This window comes from Balaenoptera physalus (assembly GCF_965194825.1).
Source record: "Balaenoptera physalus genome assembly, chromosome: 3".
In the NCBI taxonomy this organism is placed as follows: domain Eukaryota; kingdom Metazoa; phylum Chordata; class Mammalia; order Artiodactyla; family Balaenopteridae; genus Balaenoptera; species Balaenoptera physalus.
This window is the reverse complement of record NC_138890.1, coordinates 133,171,505-133,192,159: the sequence shown is the minus strand read 5'-3', so window position 1 is coordinate 133,192,159 and position 20,655 is coordinate 133,171,505. Positions and strand designations below refer to the sequence as shown.

The 20,655-nt window shown below is 38.7% G+C and overlaps 1 protein-coding gene across 6 annotated transcripts in view; it reads left to right on the top strand.

Moving 5' to 3' along the window:
* The window catches only part of GPBP1 (GC-rich promoter binding protein 1), a 73,113-nt gene that overhangs the window by 34,456 nt on the left and 18,002 nt on the right, over positions 1-20,655 (top strand). For 5 of the 6 annotated variants that reach the window (XM_082457308.1, XM_082457307.1, XM_082457309.1 and 2 more), the window contains 4 exons: positions 12,069-12,192; positions 12,329-12,552; positions 14,072-14,138; positions 15,208-15,267. In XM_082457308.1, the coding sequence (XP_082313434.1) occupies positions 12,069-12,192; positions 12,329-12,552; positions 14,072-14,138; positions 15,208-15,267 (475 nt within the window). The remainder of the gene's footprint in view (positions 1-12,068; positions 12,193-12,328; positions 12,553-14,071; positions 14,139-15,207; positions 15,268-20,655) is intronic. The other variant, XM_082457312.1, reaches the window with a different exon arrangement.

Below are 20,655 nucleotides of genomic sequence, written 5' to 3'. Positions count from 1 at the left end.
TTTTAGGAGTTCTGAGAACTTTGCAGTGTTGTTACGTATCAGGTGACTCACTAATTTAAAAATGTTCATTTTACATAACCAAAACAGAACATGGTTTGTATAAGACTTGCTTGACATTGAAATTGTCACCCACTTACAAGGCATGCTAAGAGGGACCTTGAAATTGATTAGAATCAATCTGTCTGGCTCAATAGCTGTCTTCCACTTTGTTTTTTCCATGGTGCAAAGGAATCAAGAGGGGGTCTTGATCATCTGCTTGCCTGTTAATCAAGCTCTGCCATGCTAGGCATTCATCTAGGACCTTTTGGGAGTACAGGCAGTTCTTATAAAAGAGTTTACTAAAACAGCTCTTATAGGAACAATTTTACAATTTGGAAGGTTGTTCCCCAGTAAGGACTTGTCAAGTCATAATATATTGAAAAAGCTGCATTGGAGAGAGAAAATTCTCCTAGACAGGGGAATTTTAAAGTTTGAAGATGGCTCTTAATGATCATGTGAACTGACTTTATTTTATACAGATGGTTCTCTGGAAGGTTAATTGACTGGCCTGTTTTCGTGTAATTAGTGTGAGCCTAGACTAGAATCTAGGATACATTTTCTATTCTGTAATATTTCCATAGGACTCATTTTGGAATTTCGTGAAATGATTGAACATTTCATTTCATAGACATAAAATGGGATCATAGTTGTTAGGAAATGTAGACTATTACTGAGAAGCAACTGAGATCACTTCTTAGTTACAGACTCTGCCCCCTTTTCTCTTCTGTTTAGGTCTCTGGAATTTGCTTCGCTGTTGCTGCTGTTGTTTGTGTCCACCCCCCACCCCCCAGGCTGCTCTCAGTTATGCTTTTCCTGGGTTCGTTTTTTTCCAGGCCTACTTCAGAGCCTGGATACATATGAGTTTCTTGCTCCTCCCTTTGTTTCCTTTTTCTCTTTAGTTCATTTTCTCTGAAATGAGTATAAGACTTGTTTTCATTTTTTTAAAATGTCTATTTATGTACTTTGCCTGTTTTATTTATTTATTTATTTATTTATTTTTGGCTGCATTGGGTCTTAGTTGCTGCACGCGGGCTTTCTCTAGTTGTGGCGAGCGGGGGCTACTCTTCATTGTGGTACGTGGGCTTCTCATTGCGGTGGCTTCTCTTGTTTCAGAGCATGGGCTCCAGGCGCACGGGCTCAGTGGTTGTGGCACGTGGGCTCAGTAGTTGTGGCTCAGGGGCTCTAGAGCACAGGCTCAGTAGTTGTGGTGCACAGGCTCCGCGGCATGTGGGATCTTCCTGGACCAGGGCTCGAACCTGTGTCCCCTGCATTGGCAGGCGGATTCTTAACCACTGTGCCACCAGAGAAGCCCTAGAACCAGACTCTTGAATCCTTACTGCTTTCTAGAACCAGACTCTTGATGTGGATATATAGATCATGAATGAAGATGATGATTTTGAGACTTGGGATTGCCTGTTCTAAATTATCAATTATTCTAATTTATTTTAAATTATCTACAGAAAGTAGTATCAGTTTGAACTCTTAACTAGCAGTATTTGAAACTATCTCCTTAGACCTTACCCAAAGTGGTTTTGACGAACACAAACAAGTATATACTTTTAGTAATGACTTCTTATACTGTTTGTATCGCTCAAAATCACTATTCATGGATTCTCAGTTATAATTAACCTCTTGTTTTCTGCCGGAGCCCTTTTAATCTTATCCTGAATAAATAAGATAGACTTAAATTACTGTTGGGTTCTCTATTTCAACTTAGCGGGGTTTTTTTTCTGAATTTTATTTTATTTTTTTTATACAGCAGGTTCTTATTACTTATCTATTTTATACATATTAGTGTATATATGTTATATGTCAATCCCAATCTCCCAATTCATCCCACCACCACCCCCCCTCAATTTAGTGTTAAGTCTTTTCTTTGTTATTTGAAGGGATGATAGGAGCACTTGAGTTAAGGGTAGCAGTGTTTTCAGCACTGCACCTGAGCAGTTTTCGGAGGTGTGCAGAAGTTTAGCCCCATCATGTGGTGAAATTTTAAACTGCATGTGGTTGTTTATGTCTATGAAATGGGGCATTGGCTTTTGAACTGTTGATTGGGACCCAGTAAGAAATTTTACATAATGTTTTTATATGCACATTGATATAACTAAAACAAAAGTCATATACCTGTGTTCTTCTTTCTCTTTTGGTCTTCTTTTTTATTCCAATAAAAAATGCAAATTGCTACTAATTTCATATCCTTTATAATAGGTTCTGACCTGCAGTTTGAAAAGTAACATTGTAATTATTTTCCTTCAATAATGTAAGCAGTGTCAGGTTGCATTGAAAATGTGTGCTTTAGGCTAAGAGAGGATGAGAAAATGTAGTCAGACTTGTAGTTGAGTTCATTGAAACTTTTGTTTACTACGTGGTTTCTGTTAACCTTTGATTTAGGTATTCTGGGAATCAGAAAATGGTGCTATATTTTGAAAAAGAATTCAGAAAAAGATTTAAAATGTAATAACTGGTGTTTCTTGAGTCATTACTGCATACCAATCACTGTGTAAAACACTTTATAAGAAGGCTAACAAAAATCGTAAAAGGTAAAGTACGGTTTTCTTCCCCCCACTTACAGATGAGGAAACTGAGGTTGAGCAAGATAAGTAACGTGACCCAAAATGCTAGAATTAGGATAGGAGCCCATGTGTGCCTGACTTTAAAGATTAATCAGCTTAATAACTTTCTTTTCTTGATTATTAAGTAGACCAATTTTTAGAAGTGAAATACCAGGATGTTTTTATGCATACACCAGAATATATTTTTATCCTGGTTTGGATAAACAAATGAAATTGCTTTTTTTTTTTTCAAGGATAGCATCTCCAGTATATTTCTATACTTTGTACATGGGTATCTAACTCTTCAGTGGCTATGTACAGTTGACCCTTGAACAATATGGGTTTGACTTATTTGTGTCCACGTATGCGGATTTTTTTCCAATAAATATGTACTGTAGTACTGTGTGATCTGTGGATACAGAGGGCCGACTGTAAAGATATACATGGATTTTTGACTGCACAGAGGGTCGGTACCCCAACCCCCTGCATTGTTCAACTGTCAACTGTAATCTTCTATTGAGTGAATTTACAGAGATTAATTGGTTACTTATTAGTGGATTAAGCCACAGGAATGCCTGGGCATCTCTTGAATATATTTGTAGGGGAAATTCCTAGCAGCAGAATCAGCGAATTGGAAGATTTATACATTTTGGTAGGTAGTGCCTAATTGCTCTCCAAAAAAGTTGTACCAACTTATAATCCTTATAAAAATTTTATAAGGGGGGACCAGTTTTTTCAGTTTTGGCAACACTGGATGTTTTCCCATTTTTTTCATCTTTGTGAAATTGGATGAAAAATGGCACTTCATTGTTTTGATTTGCATTATTATGGTTGAGCATATTTTTGTGTTAGGAACTGTTTTAAGAACTTGCTTATTCATGTAATTTATTTCTTAGTGATTTATTTGTAGTAGCTCTTTTCATATTGAGGGGTTTGTTTGCTATATATTCTGCAGATATTTTCCTCCAGTGTGTTTGTCTTGATAATTCTAAAAGAACCATGTGGATGGTTCTAATAAAATATTTAAACATACAAAGAAGCATAAAGAATAATTAAACAAACACTTAACCATCCAAGAGTCACATCTTAACATTTTGTCATGTTAGTTCTGTATCTCTTCTAGAAATAAACAATTGAAGTCTGCTGTATACTTCATCACGGTCCTTTTTCTGTCTTCATTTTTTCCCCAGAGGTATTCTCGATGCATGTTCTTATATTATTACTATGTATGTGAATATCAATAAATAGTATTGTTTTGTATGTTTAAAAACATTTATATAAACGATTATCATTTATGTCTGCACCTTGTTTTTATATTCATTATATCTTTGAGATTTTTTTCCCCCATTGATATCTGTAGATATGCTGTAATTATCTTAAAACTCTGTACAGTATTCTGTTTTGTGGCTCTATATCACATTTCATTTGTCTCATTAATTTGAGATTGTTTATGTCTTTAGGCTATTCTAGAGAGAACTGTATTGACTATTCATGTACTATCTCCTTGTATACATGGATGAGAATTCTTATATTTGTTTGTTTGTTGCGTTGGCTCTTCATTGCTGTACACGGGCTTTCCCTAGTTGCGTCGAGCGGGGGCTACTCTGTTGCAGCGCGCGGGCTTCTCCGGTGGCTTGTGTTGTTGCGGAGCATGGGCTCTAGGCACGTGGGCTTCAGTAGTTGTGACTTGCAGGCTCAGTAGTTGCGGTGCACGGGCTTAGTTGCTCCACAGCATGTGGGATCTTCCTGGACCAGGGCTTGAACCCGTGTCCCCTGCATTGGCAGGTGGATTCTTAACCACTGTGCCACCAGGGAAGTCCTGGATAAGAATTCTTTTGGCCTCTGCTTCTCAAACATTAATGGCTATGAAAATAACCTGGGAATTTTGTTAAAATGCAGATTCTAATTTCAGTAGGTCTCTAATGGGGTCCTAGTCCTAATAGTCTTCAAAATGCTGTTGATTCTGCTTGTCTGTGGACCACACTCTGAATAGCAAGGCTCTAACCTATAGTTAAAAGAAAAATTGCTGGAATTTAGTTCTATATTGCTAAATTCCTCTTCCATGTGGTATGCTGATTTATACCCCTGTATGCTGTGCATAACTATTGTCTTTACTTTGTACTCTTGCCAAAACTTTGTCAGATTATCAGTTAACATTTTTGCCAATCTTTGTCGTGAAATGTATTTTCACTGTTTCTTGGACATTGGCTTATATTTCTTTGAATTGCTTGTTCACATTGTTTGTTATTTCTTTTGGGTTGTCTTTTGGGGGGGGATTGGTTTAGGAAGTGTGTGTGTGTGTGTGTGTTTGTGTGTGTGTGTGTGTGAGATCTTTAATGTTTTAAGTGAAGTCACATAGTTCTTTTTTTTGTCTCCCATGTATTTCACTAGATATATGTTCAAGTACTTTATAGTACTTGTTGCTATCTTAAATGCTGTTTTAAAAAGCTTTCATATTAAGTCTTTGTTGCAGATATATTGTCTCCTGTGTTAGTATTGTTTCTAGCAACCTTCAGTAGTTTTTACTCTAATGTCTTGGATTTTTTAATGTGGAAAAACGTTCATTCACAAATAATATCAGTTTTCTCTCTGCATTTTCAGTCCTCTTACTGTGTTTCTTATTCATATTTTATTGTGCTGGCTATATGTCAGGGTCTGTGAAGGGTCTGAAATTTTATCCTACTTTCAAGGTAACTATAACAAGGTAGCCTGTTACTGTTTCATGGATGCTGGCAAAAGACGTGAGACTTCCGGGTCAGAGACAAAGAGCTTTATTTTTTATTTATTTATTTTTATTTATTTATTTTTGGTTGCATTGGGTCTTCGTTGCTGCGTGTGGGCTTTCTGTAGTTGTGGCGAGTGGGGCCTGCTCTTTGTTGTGGTGTGCGGGCTTCTTGCGGTGGCTTCTCTTGTGGAGTATAGGCTCTAGGTGCGTATAGTGCCACAACTTCAGTAGTTGTGGCACATGGGCTCAGTAGTTATAGCTCGCGGGCTCTAGAGTGCAGGCTCAGTAGTTGTGGCGCACAGGCTTAGTTGCTCCGCGGCATGTGGGGTCTTCCTGGACCAGGGCTCGAACCCGTGTCCCCTGCATTGTAGGCGTATTCTTTTTTTGTTTGTTTGTTTGTTTATTTATTTATTTATTTATTTATTTATTTTTTGGGCTGCATTGGGTCTTCGTTGCTGCGCGCGGGCCCTCTCCAGTTGAGGCGAGCGGGAGCTACCCCTCGCTGCGGTGCGCAGGCTTCTCGTTGCGGTGGCTTCTCTTGTGGAGCACGGGCTCCAGGCGCACGGGCTTCAGCAGTTGTAGCACGCGGGCTTAGCAGTTGTGGCTCGCGGGCTCTAGAGCGCAGGCCCAGCAGTTGTGGCGCACGGGCTCAGCCACTCCGCGGCATGTGGGACCCTCCCGGACCAGGGCCTGAACCCGTGTGCCCTGCATTGGCAGGCGGATTCCCAACCACTGCGCCACCAGGGAAGTCCTGTAGGCGTATTCTTAACCACTGCGCCACCAAGGAAGTCCCAGAGAGCTTTATTACTCTTAGCACAACAAGCAGCACAGCATGATTGTGGCACTGGTTCCTCATGTCCCTTAAAACCTCTGGGAGTTGACATGGAGGGGGCCCAGGTGGATGCTATTCTTGCACTGCGAGGGAAATCTACCGCATTTATAAGAAGCCTGCTCTTTGTGTCAGAGTAGGACGTTACCTGTTCCTCAGTGTTCTCTGCGAACATGACCCTGAGAAATGAGCCATACAAAGAGCTGTCAAAGCCTTGCATTCTTGGCATTCGATAAGAACATGCAGGGGTGCTCAGGGCCCATGATGGGTTGCCTGTCCCAACAGTCCACCCATCAGCCATACATGTTTTTGGCCAAACTTGAACTTTCACATGGTTGTACCACTCACTCAACTACTCTGATTAATCTGACAAACAGAGGCTAGAACCAAATCCATTTAATTTGTTTTACACAGCATTTAATGAAGGCTACTACCAGTGTCCCAAGCAGCACAGTGAGTGAAACCAGGATTTAGCCAATTGTGAATAACTTGGGGGGGGGGCCAGTAAATGATTTATTTCAGCCAACCAGTATATGGTCTAAGACCACTCTGTTATAGCCATTAAAATCCATTCAAGGGAGGGACTTCCCTGGCAGTTCAGTGGTTAAGGTAAGACTCCATGCTTCCACTGCAGGGGGTGCAGGTTCCATCCCCAGTCAGGGAACTGAGATCCCGCATGCTGTGCAGCGTGCACCCCCCCCACCCCCCAAATCCACTCAAGGGAAACTGACTTGAGGTTTGGTGTTATTACCTACAGTTATAGGGGCAATAAGATGGGCCAAAAAGCAACACTTATCCTCAATAGAAGACATTCTGTGGCTTATCCTCCCCTGCTCCTTTTACAAACATACCACCCAAAGGGGCACAGATCACTCCAATTTGTTGTTAAACTTGATTTGGATTACTATTACACTGGTTTGGTTAAGAGACAGGGACAGTGTCATCATTAGTTGCAACCTCAGTTGCCATACATGGCATAACCTAAGACCACTTAAGTGTTAAGAGAATCATATGAATTTTTATTAGTCAGAATGAAACAGGTTGTACAGGTAGGGAATATGTAATGTCCATTGAGTACTTTGAATATTGGCCCATGGCAAGGTTATCTTTTTGACAAAAAAGGTACTGTTTTTTTTTTTTTTCCTTTTCTTTTTAATTAATTAATTATTTATTTATTTTTGGCTGCGTTGGGTCTTCGTTGCTGTGCGCAGGCTTTCTCTAGTTGAGGCGAGCGGGGGCTACTTTTCGTTGCGGTGCTGAACTTCTCATTGTGGTGGCTTCTCGTTGCAGAGCACGGGCTCTAGGTGCTCAAGCTTCAGTAGTTATGACACATGGGGCTCAGTAGTTGTGGCTCACGGGCTCTAGAGTGCAGGCTCAGTAGTTGTGGCACATGGGCTTAGTTGCTCCATGGCAGGTGGGATCTTCCCAGACCAGGGCTCGAACCCTTGTCACCTGCATTGGCAGGTGGATTCTTAACCACTGCGCCACCAGGGAAGTCCCAAAAGAGGTACTGTTAATTGAACTGTTAGCGGTCTGGAACGCCAAATTCATAACATGGATTAAATTTAAGGGTGTTTTTTACACATTAATGTTCAGGAGCTGATGTTGACATCAGGTATAGCAGAATAGTTAAGGACTGTCCATGGCCACATTAATTTTTTTGATTTCAAAGCACATGGATGGGGATGACAAATCGACCAGTGGGTCAGAATCTTATCCCCAGCTGCTGTTGGATTCAGGCAGTAGTGCTGGTTCTAGGGGACAGGGAGAGCCTTAATTGTTCTGCTTCCTACCTGCGCCTTCTGGGGTCAAAGATGTTTCTTCTCCAAGTGCTAGGGTTTTTGCTCTCCCTCTACAGCCATGAAATCAGTATGTCCCGTTCCCATAGCTCCAACCTCACTTAAAACAAAACAAAACGGACACCCTTCTTGCACCCAGGTTTTTTTATCTAGAGGGACTGGACGTGACTGGAGAGGGGCATTTTAAAATGATTTTCAGAGACCCATTATAAAGGTGTCTCACCCTCACCTTGGTCCACATTGGACACTGTAGTGGGGACTTGGTGAGAAGTGTACACAAGCAAATGGTCATTGTCTGTATGTGTAGGACCATGCCAATTCAACAAGAGAATCCAGGTGGCCAAACCAGATTGTTTGAATTCCTTTTTGGTTGGCCATCAGCCTGAGGGGTGGCCTGGCCTGCAGTTGTTCTTAGGGGAAAGAAAGAAACATCATGTCAAGATAACCAGGGCAGAATCTTGAATTTTTAATGTAGGTCTGTATAATCTCATAACTCTCCACTTATTTCATCCTGATTATTACCCAGGAAGTGGCTAAGAGGACATGATCCTTTTTTGGCTATGCTGCATTCATTGACCAGACTGTCTTACTAAGATGTGAGAAGAGATGAGGGATGTGTTAAAATGCTTGTCAGTACTTGTGGATAGGGAATATGGAATGTTCATTGAGTACCTTGAATATTGGCTCATTTCAGGGATGACCTTTTTGACAAAAGATGTACTGTTAGTGGACTGTTAGTGGTCTGGAATATGCCAAAAACATTACATGAATTAATTTCAAGAGCCACAATAGTGTGACCAGAGTTAGCCCATCAGACTGCAGCAGTAACAGTGTAGCCTGAAAGTTTCAGTGGTAGTGAGACTCCGTTGAGAGCTCCATGAAGTAGTCAAAGGTTTGATGTAGTTCTCCTCGTGTGATATGGTCTTCTTCACAGTGAGACAAATGGACCAACTTTTGGCAGGAGTTACAAGTTGGCATGCAGTGGTGGCTTCTGCATCAGAAAGATAAAGTCCTTTATTTTGTAGTCAGTCTATGATAGTGGATGTGTTCCATGTCTGGTGTGATGATGGATCTAGGTGGTATGCCAAAGACTTGATCAGCATTGTAATTTCAGTCATTCTCAGTGCCATTCACTCTCATCAGACAACAAGCCTTACTGAATCAACATGAGTGACTCAGATTGCCTCAGCAACAGCTGCAATTTCCCACAGTGTGTGACCCTAAAGAGATGTTTTTAATCTGCTAGTCTGTAGTTTTTCAGGTGACAGACAAGATGACTAGGCCATTGGCAACAGACCAAGAGTTAGAAAAATATAAAGTGTCTTGTCCTTAAGAATATTATCTAAGGCGAGGGTCGCAGCTTTTATTTTATTCTGTTTAGCTGATTAGCACTTACCCATTTGGTTTTCCAGAGTTGTTGGGGCTGGATGGCTGCTGTGTGCACCATCATCTTTTAACTTAGTTGAAGCATCAGTGAACCAGGCTCAGGCATTTAAGGGAACTTTTCTGATTTGAGAGCCTTATCGAAATAGTGGCTTGTTACAGGTGACAGGCGGGGGAATAAAGTTTACTCCAAAGCGTAGTTGCCACTTCTAGGGCTAGGCCAGCTGTGCTGTTGAACACACGATTTCCATTTGGTCAAGAGCCCTCTTGGGCTCTTTATTGGTGTACCACTTTATTGGTGAGTCCTTAGTTTGAGTTGTTTGCTTTCAATAAGAGCTCAGCATTAGGGCAAGAGCCACTTTTTCTTCTTTTTTTTCTTTTGGCTGTGCAGCTTCTGGGATCTTAGTTCTCTGACCAGGGATTGAACATTGAACCTGGGCCACGGCAGTGAAAGCCCAGAATCCTAACCACTAGGCCACCAGGGAACTCCCCGCATTCCATTTTAAAAAGGAGTGTACTTGGTGCGTGTTTCAGGCAGATGGCACTGCCGTACTGGGAAATAGCCTCTCTGAATACTCCAGAGCCGTCAAGTCTTCAACCACATAATCTGATTTTCTTTTCTTTCCTTCTGGGAGCTGTGCTTTTTATTAGACCACTTGGAAGGGGATGGGAATCACCTGTCAACCTGTGACATTTCCTGAATGGGAGAATCTTGAGCATTTTCAGTACAAGCGTGTAACATTAGCACTAACTGTAAAACACAACAGTACATTGAGTTGGCCTAATAGCCCCACCTGCAAGATTGCTTTTAATTTCTCTCTCCTACTGCTGAGTTTTTTGCAAACTATCGGCCACGTTGGGGCACTGAGGTCCCTTTTCCCACTATGGGGACACAGACTAAGGAGTTTAGTACATGCATATCAGAGTTACAGTCTAAGCTTTCAGGAGATTACATGATTTCTTTAGCTTGGAATGTGGGAAAGTACAGGGTGGAGAGAAAGACTACCCCTTTGGGGATTGCATGGGTGGCTTGGAGGCTTTTGCTGTTTTGGCTTCTGAAGCCAAGATTGGTGTTGCCTTCTCTCTTGTGTGCCTCCTGGCCCCAGCAGACACTCAGGCTGGGGCCTTTCATGCCCCCATGTACCATACTGCCATGGCTTTGCCCCATACTGAAAACTTTCAGCCACTCTTGTGCTTAGTACTGTCTCCCCTCCATGGGAGTGTTTAGGATGGTATCTTGGGTACTTGTGTGCAACAGAACTAAAAGAGTTTGTCTCTTTCTTTCCTTAAGTTCTCGCACAGTTGACTTTCTTGTTAAAGCAGCTGAGTTTGATGTGGGGAAGGAAGGGATCAGGGAGTACGAAGAGCACAGAATACTTCCACTCTGCCTTTTCTTTGTTTCCAGTAGTAGCAGCAGTTCAGCCTTAACAAACTTACTTCTAACGTTTTCAGTCTTTCCAAAACTCTCTATATTCATTGCTGTTCCGCTTTGGAGACCTCTTGACTTCGGCAGCCACAGCCATATTGCCTTTCAGGTGGGACCCCATCTCATGACAGTACACCCCTTCCTTCTACTCAGAGTAGATTTGCAACAATCAGAGCACTGTATGGACACCTTGTTTCAGTCCTGCCCCTTGCCACTTGGTCGCTAAACAGTGAGGGACCCTTACTTCCACCCATCACTTGGGGGAGAGCAATTGCTGCCAGATTCTGGAGAGTCTTCTCCTATGCCCCAGTCTGGCCCAAGAGACCATACCCTTGTTTTTCTTTTTCCAGAAGGTTTTAACTCTGAGAGCGTGACATCCTCATCACCAAAACTGTTAGGGTCTGTGAAGGGCTTGGGTTTTTACCCTACTTAAAAGCCTAGCCTGTTACTGTTTCATGGATGCTGGCAGAAGACAGATAATCAAAGGCTTTACCTTTCATGCACAGAAGCAGCATGAGGATGAAGCCAGGGGCAGTAGGGGAACTTGCACCAGTTAAGTCCCACAGCAGCCATGTGGAGGGGCCCAGTTGGATGAAATGGGTATGTGCAGTGGGTTTGTATTGTAACTGAGGAACTCTACTCTTTGTCCTGGAGAGAATTGTAATATTAGTACAACCCAGAGGAATGGTCAGGGCATTAAAACAAAAAAGTTCTGGAGTTCTGATTGTGATTTTATCAGATTAATGGGTTAATATTGGGGAAAAACAGCAACCTTTATGAATCGTTGTGAGTTTTTATGTTTTTATACATTTCTAATTCTTTAAAATCATTTTTACACATTCTTCCTTTGATAAATTCTTCTTAAAACATTTGCTTTGGAGAAGAGGAGTTTGGAAATAAATCTACAGAACTTAAAATAGAACTAGCTTCATTTGCCATAATTTTCTGATGTTGAAGAAAACCTTGAGCTATTTAAATCAAATAGTGTGTGATACACAATATTACATTTTGTTATAAAAGAAGGGTACTGTATTTGCTTTGATTTCCTTACAGCGGTCTTTTACCTTTAAAGTTTTTGGATGAATATAGTTGTTGAGCTCAGAATGGTGCTCTTGTTTCTCTTAGGTAGAAAAAAATAGATGAACAATGGAACTCACAAGTTACCAGTTACCAAACACATTGAAAATAACTATAAAATGTTCTTCTTAACGATTTAAAATTCTTGGAAATAAATTAAGCCAGAGTATTACTGGTTTTTCAAGTTATAGTCAAGTTTTATATGTATGTTTACCTGTATGCTTATAATCTGTTTCAGTCGTCACTGAATTTTGAAAAGCATTCTGAAAACTTTTCATGGACAGAAAATCGTTATGATGTGAATCGTCGACGACACAACTCTTCAGATGGCTTTGATTCTGGAATTGGACGTCCTAATGGAGGTAAAATTTGCTAAGGAACAGTAGAGTTTAAGAATAATTTTCTTCGCATTCTTATAAGAATGTTTTGATTGTGATTAAATCTTTAAGCATAACCGTCTTCTTTGAATTTATAATACTTTACCATTATTAAATAAAGGTAACTTTGGAAGGAAAGAAAAAAATGGATGGCGTACACATGGAAGAAATGGTACTGAAAACATAAATCATCGAGGGGGATACCATGGTGGAAGTTCCCGTTCTCGTAGCAGTATTTTCCATTCTGGAAAAAGCCAAGGCCTACATGAAAACAGCATACCTGACAGTGAAACGGGGAGGAAAGAAGACAAGAGAGAACGCAAACAGTTTGAGGCTGAGGATTTTGTAAGTTTCTTATAATTTTAATACAAATGAGGTTTCTGTAAGTGCTATGTAAGCATCAAGTCTCTCTCAGATTTTATCAGTACAGCTCATTTTCTACAGAGATCACACTTGACAGGTTCAATTATTTATTTATTTATTTTTAAAATAGTTATTTATTTATTTGGCTGCACCGGGTCTAAGTTGCAGCACGTGGGATCTTTAGTTGCGGCGTGCAGGCTCTAGTTCCCTGACCAGGGATCGAACCCAGGCCCCCTGCATTGGGAGCTCGGAGTCCCAATCACTGGACCGCTGGGGAAGTCCCTCAATTTTTTTTTTTTTTAATTTTATTTATTTATTTTATTTATGGCTGTGTTGGGTCTTCGTTTCTGTGCGAGGGCTTTCTCTAGTTGTGGCAAGCAGGGGCCACTCTTCATCACTATCGCGGCCTCTCTTGTTGCGGAGCACAGGCTCCAGACGCGCAGGCGCAGTAATTGTGGCTCACGGGCCCAGTTGCTCCGTGGCATGTGGGATCTTCCCAGACCAGGGCTCGAACCCGTGTCCCCTGCATTGGCAGGCAGATTCTCAACCACTGTGCCACCAGGGAAGCCCCCTCTCAATTATTTTTAATCCTTACATTTTGTGAGGCTTTTTGTACATAACTCTTCCCTTCCCCAGTCTTCTTCCTCCTTCCCTCCTACTTATATTCCTGTATCTCACTGTGTGGTTTTTTAAAACTTTGGATAAATTTATGTCGTTTTATTCTTCATAGCAATTTAAACAATTTCCCTTTTCTAGAGAGTAAACATCTAATAAGATTAGCTTTAGAGTATACATTCAGTGCTCAGCTCAGTTTTCTTTTTAATACCCTGAGCATCACTTTTTGAAATATAAATTTGTACTTTGCTTTGAAAATGAGCATGTTTAACTAAACATGCATTCAGTGATGCAAACCTAACAGAAGAGTTGAGGAATGGTCTGGTTTTCCTCTTCCCTGCTCTTGACCTTATGCTAAGAAAGGATGATTTCTCATATTGATGCAAAGACATTCTATTAACATTTGCTTTTTTTAAAAATTCATACTTTTTCCTCACGTAGTTGGGGATGAGGAGAATATTTAAAGACCCTTCCTTTGTTTTCTACAACTTGGAGTGAGTGTAGATAGTAACCATTTTAATTGTTAGCAGAATAAGCAGAAAGTAAGATTTATGAATAATTAGTGTTTAGTAGTAAAGAGTTCATTATATTATGTCAGATTTTTCCATATAGTTTTGAGATTACCTTTATTTATTTTTTATTTTTAAAATATTTATTTATTTGGCTGTGCCGTGTCTTAGTTGCGGCACACGGGATCTTTAGTTGTGGCATGTGGGATCTAGTTCCCTGACCAGGGATCAAACCCTGGGCCCCTGCATTGGGAGCATGGAGTCTTAGCCACTGGACCACCAGGGAAGTCCCTGAGATTACTTTTAAAAGGATTTTTTTCTTAAATGTGGGCAGTTTAAACATTTATTGTATTCTTTTTATTCCAACTTTTTTTCAGCCATCTTTAAATCCTGAGTATGAGAGAGAACCAAATCAGAATAAATCTTTAGCTGCAGGTGTATGGGGTAAGTAATTCTTGATCTATCTTTGAGGGATATATGTTATTTTTAGGTTTCACATTTGTGTTGTTTAAAATAAATAGGCTAGAATTAAACTTTCTCTTTTAAATACCTGTTTTTGATGTGCTGAGCTACAAAAAAGGTAGCACTTACCTTTTAAAAACCAAGATATTGCAGATAGGAGAAGATCTTGATTTGGATAGTTGATTTACATGTTAGTACCATTAAGTACACTCAAATACGCATTTTGAAAAAAATGGTTGTAAGTTAATGTAATGAATTAAAGTCATTTTGAGAGCAGCCTGATAATCTAATGAAACAAAAAATTTAGTTTAACTTAATCTGTAGTTTTTCAGAGTTGAAAACTTAACTGGAAAGATAAGTACTTTTAATCAATCATAGTGTGATATAAAAAAATTAATTTTTTTTACTTATGAAAATGGTTACACATAGACAGTATTAAAAAATAATTGTATAAATTTTGCCTACGGAACTAGTTTGTTTGAAATTATTTGCCTTTTTGATTGTCAGATCTTAATGAGTTTTTCTGGTAATAACTCCCTTTTCTTTAAAACTGCTGAGAGTTTAATTTGATAGCATCTTACAGAAGATTAAACTGCACTCATATAGTACAACTTAGTTAGCTTTTTAGAGATTCAAGTGAAGTTTAAAATAATGGAAAAAACTTAAAATATGAAGATTTGATATCTGAAAAATAAATTTAATTATTTGATACCAAATTCAGAGGTGATGTATCCACTTTGGAACTTGTACACATGTTCATTTGTGTTTTCTGTTGAAAATCAACAGCTTACCAAAACAAAAGGATTGTGGCTTATGACAGCATACTAGTCCTAACAGTAAAGGCATTATTTTAAACTTTGCCACTTCCTGTGCTGTTCTTTATTGTATTTATGGGGTGATACGCTGGAGGAATTATTTTGTTTCTTTTGATCTCCCAATTTAAGGGCTTCTTGTGGGTGGGGGTGGGGGTGGTCAGACACTTTTGTTAGAACCATGTGAATGGCATTGTTTTTTCTGTATTGCAAATTAGTATTTCTGCCACTCTCCCCAGGCCTACACGCCCAGACACACACATACCCAACCAAAAAAATCTCCCAAGCTCCTCTCTTAGGTATGTTTCCTTATTATTCAGTTTTTCTGGGAACAGCTGATTGCATAAGAATATAGAACCACCTGGAAGGTGTTAAATAAAATCTAAGAAATTAGGAATAATTTGGATTTGATTAAAATGAAAGTAAATAAAAAATCAAGAATGTTAGTGAGCATTTGTCATATAAAACTACCTATAGATACTATTGGTACTGATCCTTGGTTAATATAATAATTTTAGAAATGATTTAAAGGCAAATACATCTTTGAAAATATTGAGAATAAAATGTATTAATATAAAGATTTTGGTTCTCCTGTTTCAGGGTTGGTCTAAGGATTTTGGGCACTAGTTGAAAAGATGTTTAAAAGGAAGATGTACTCTTTACTGTGTCTTAGGTAAACTAAAAAGTGTGTCTGCATTAGAAAAAAGAAAATGGTTAATTGTGGCTTGATTAATTGTTAAATTCCCAGTACTTCCCATAGGAATACAATGAAACTTTCATTGTATCACACTTCACTAGTCCTTTCTTACTTTACCCCCTGGGTTCCCAAATATTGTTTTCCCCATTGCAACATTTAAAATAGCTATGTTCCTGAGGAAGACATGAGAGAATTTTAGGAAGGACTTCAGTAGAACTTTTCTAGTGCTACTTCCTTCCAGGTAAGTCAAAATTTAATAACGGAAATGTAATATGTATTAAAAAGCAAACACCACCAGTTTGTCCCTGAAACTGTCCTTTTGTAGATCAAAAATTGCAAGAGTCTAAACATAATATCCCAAATAAAAAATACTTTGAGTGAAAGTAGTCAAGCTATTTAAACTATAGTTAAATATAAGTTTAATTCTACTTAGATCTTAATTAGCTTTATTGGAAACACCCTACAGTTTATATCTGTAACTTCTGTAGTGTTTTGATCTTAACCAGGATCACTGTTGCTTGATGCATAAGATTAATATTTACTAATTAATTTATCTCATATACCTAATGATTTAAAAGTAAACAAAAATTTAGGGCACTTCACTGTGCCTGTGAGAATTTTAAAATAATTTACCTGGGTGACTGATTTGGGTAGTGAGAAAGAGAGAGAGAAAATGATGTGTTTGTGTGTTTGTATGCAATTTGAGACATTATTGACTATCAAATTGATTTGTGTGTTTTTAGAAGTCCTGCTGTCTATTTGTGTTGGCGTAATATGTCAGGAACATATCACTAGCAGAGCCTAACGTTTTGTGCTTAAGATACTAAATAATGAAAAACTTCAGTCACTAGTAATTAACTTAAGCATAGTCTTGTTTCAGCTCAGCATATATATTTGTGTTTATTCCTTGAGAATTTGATGAATTTATTCCTGAGTTTTTCTCATATTTGATACAGTACTTAAGAGCATCAAGGCTCATCTTTAAGAACTTTATTCATTTTTTTAGCCTTCTAAATCAAAGCAAATTGGTGACCAGCTCTTTTTTTTTTTTTTTTGGCTGTGTTGGGTCTTCGTTGCTGCGCACTAGCTTTCTCTAGTTGCGTCAAGCGGGAGCAATTCTTCATTGTGGTGTGCGGGCTTCTCTAGGGGCTCATTACGGGCTCTAGGCGCACTGGCTCCAGTAGTTGTGGTGCACGGGCTCAGTAGTTGTGGCTCGTGGGGTCTAAAGCGCAGGCTCAGTAGTTGTAGTGCACGGGCTTAGTTGCTCCATGGCATGTGGGATCTTCCCTGACCAGGGATTGAACTCATGTCCCCTGCATTGGCAGGTGGATTCTTAACCGCTGTGCTACCAGGGAAATCCCTGGTGACCAGTTCTTAAAGGTGGCTTGTTTTCTAGAGAGAATTCTAATGGTATATTAACCACTAGCATACAGGTTGAGTGACATGATTGCACTAAATGCGTTTAGGTCATGAAACAAGTGAAGTTTTTAAAGTGACTTTGTAAAAGGATTAAGAGAAGGGAATAATCTTTATCAGATTTCTTTGTATAAAAGCATTCTGTTGGTAGATTGTTTATATATTGATATGACTACACTTTCCTTCAATGTCTTTCTTATATGAAAACAATTGCTAACATTATAACAAGAAGAAAAGGTAATGCAACACGTGTTCAAGGTTGAGAAGGAAAAATTAAAATAGTTTGATTAGACAACTTGACACAAGTAAGTTTTATTTGGTCAGAGTTACACGTAGCGTTCATTTAAGTTGTTTTTGTTCTAGAAATATATTTACTTAAGCCTACTCTTTTTTCATATGAGTAACATGGGGACCTTGTTAAAGGAAAGAATAGCATACTCCTGCTTTGACATAAATTATGTTAGTGAAACTCATTTGATTAAAACTCTCATACTACTGTAAAACAAAAGATTTGTACATTAAATAAAAAATTCAAAACCAGCAAAATTCAAACAACATCAATCCGTATAAAAATAATCTTAAAAATATTTTTCTGTTTTAAAATTAGTGTTCAACTGGATTTAATTGCTGTGGTACTGATTGTTTGCTTTTGATATTTGTATGTTTTTGTATCTTATGTGGTTAAGTTTCCTCTTCAAATTAGTGTGAAAACTTAATTAAAATACTGTTTATCCTTCCCTTGGCTGTATGCTTTTATTCACACATTAAAGTTGCCTCTTATGTCAAGATGAGCAAATTAAATTATTAACTGGCTGATTAAAAAGAAAAATATATTAACTGGCATCACTGTGATGGTGAGGGAAAGGGCGGACCCCTGACTTAGTAGTGTATACTTACAAGCCTCTTAATTTTGACCATTCAGTACAGGCTTGTTATTAGTATTTTTAGTTGGAGATAGTATACATTTTGAAGTATCTGACCTAGCAATACTTTAATTTCCATTTTCTCCAGTAGTATAATATAGTGGTTAAGTGCATTGGTTTTGGAATCAGATAGGTCTGGGCCCTAATGTTAGGTCTTTTACTTATTAATTATTTAGACTTTGGGAAGATTACTTAATGTCTGAGTGAATTTTCTTGTCTGTGAAATGAGGAGGATCACTATACTAACACTAATGGAAAAAGCACTGTTAATATTAAATTGTCTACTGTGTCATATTCTTGGTCATGTCACAGGTTTTTAATACATGTTAGCTAATTATGTTCAAATCCAATAAGTGAGGGAGATTCTGGTAGATTTATTTAATAAAAGGCAAAAAAGAATGTCCTAAGTGATAGATTGAAAAATAAAAGTAAAAACTGATTGAATCAGAATGTATATATGTATGTATAAGGCAACTATATGGAGAGTATAGTTAAAGACAGAAAAGAAGATGAGGAATTGAGATGTCAGCTCTGACTTACGTCTGGCCAGCTTACTTTGTATCAATATTATATGTGGCAGTATTTTAATTCTAATCTTTCTTCAGAGGCTTGAGCCTTTCCCCTCCACCATTGGCTTTGGATTTAAAGGAACAAAACTAATTGTAACATTCAAAGATACTGGGAGAGCGTGAAGTAACAAGATAATAAAAGGATATTTAAAGTCAGTTATTATCAGGTCACAGTTGTCTGTGAGGATAGAGGGAAACAATGATATGAAAATCCAAAACATTTGCCTTGAGGTATTTTGAAGGCAGTTTGAATAAGAGTAACTGTTTATATGAGCTTGATAATAAGCACATATGACTTAACAGAAGGAAGTCACCAAAGTCACTTACTTTCTAATTCTTGTTTATAAGTGTTAAAGTCTTTCATCAATATATAAATTTTCTCTTTAAAAAAGTGAACAATTTGGGTCTTTTTCCTGTAGTTTACCAGTTGATAAAGTAAATGGAGAAAGTGTAAGTGTCGTCATTGGATACTGTTTGAATCCAACAGATTCAACACTTTAACTCAGAAGGTTTGTGTGAGGAGAATTTGTAGAGATAATCTATGAATAGATGAGCCAGTTTATAAGTAATATAAATGAGGCAAATTTAAGTTACTAGTGCTGCCATCACCTTTTCCATTACTTATATGTGATTATTACCATCAAGAACTAACTTTCCCTCCCTCCCCTCCTTCCTCCCCTCCTCCCCCTCCCTCACCCCTCCCCATCCCTCCAATACTCCCCCTGCCCCCATTCGTTCTTTTTGGCTTGTTTGTTCATGTATTGATATTTAACACATTCTTATTAATTCAAGCTCTCAGATAGGGTGTCTCCCGATCAAAAGCAGGGTCTCTGGAGTCCAAGTCCTCGATTTTGGTCAGTCAGTCTCATGATACCAGCAGTTCAATAACCAGCAGCTGCTGGTCTTGGAGAGTCTCTCTGGAGAGGCTGCAGCTCATCCTGGGGGCACACACACTTGGGAACACTCTACAACGTGAACACCACTGCTGGTGGCCGCCATTCTGGCCCATTAGACTAAGAACACTTTTCTTGTTCTTAAACAGGCAGGTTTATGTAGTATGTTCAGCATAGTTATATAGGATATAGGTTAGTCTTTATTAAAGGTGTTTATTTCTTTTATAGTTTTTCTCATCTTCCATACTCTCTTGGATTTTAGGTTTAAATTTTAGGTTTAAAATTCTTGAAAAAGGACACCTTTAATTTGAAATACAATTGGAAGCCTAGTATAGTGGAGATTGTATATGACTTCTGGACATTTTTTCTAGTATTTGGTTTAAAGAAAACATTTCACTGCAACTCTGAGACAGGAACTGTTTTTCATTTTACAGATGAGAGATAAACTAGTGAGGTTGGAGCAAGTATTAAAATTCTGTAAATCTGGCACAAAAACACATGGTCTTAACCTCTGTACTGCTTGACTGTGAATACTTCTAAGCACATCAGCAAGCACTATGTCTGCTTCTCTTTCCTCCCAATCCCTATCATCATCTTTTAGGTACCTTTAGGTGTCTAGAAATCCTGTTTTAGGAAAGGTGAACTTTGTAGTCAGGAATTATATTGAGGCTTAAACAATGCCTGCTTGCTTATCTGTTCTCTTCTTCTGTCTTCTAGTTTTGATGAATGATGATTTACGTATAAAAATATTTTCTTTTTCTTCTTGTACCTTCAGCCTTCAATGTGGGATCATTTTACTTCTGCCTAAAGTATCAGTACGTTGTTTAGGATTTACTTTAGTAAAGATCTTTTCTTGGTGATTGATTTTTGTCTGAAAAGATTTCATTTCTGTCTTCTGCCTTATTATATGGCACTTCCAAGTCCCAGTTCTACAATCTAGGATTCTACAGGGCAGATTAGCCCCCTCCTCAGCTGTTGGGTTCCTTTGTGCACACACTCTAAGCTGAAGTTTTTTCCTTTACTTCACTCTCTAGAAATATGTGTTGAGGTCATCCATTGCTGATGAACCTTCTCCTGTTCTTTTTTTTTTTTTAAATAAATTTATTTATTCATTTTTGGTTGCGTTGGGTCTTCGTTGCTGTGCACGGGCTTTCTCTAGTTGCGGCGAGCGGGGGCTACTCTTCGTTGC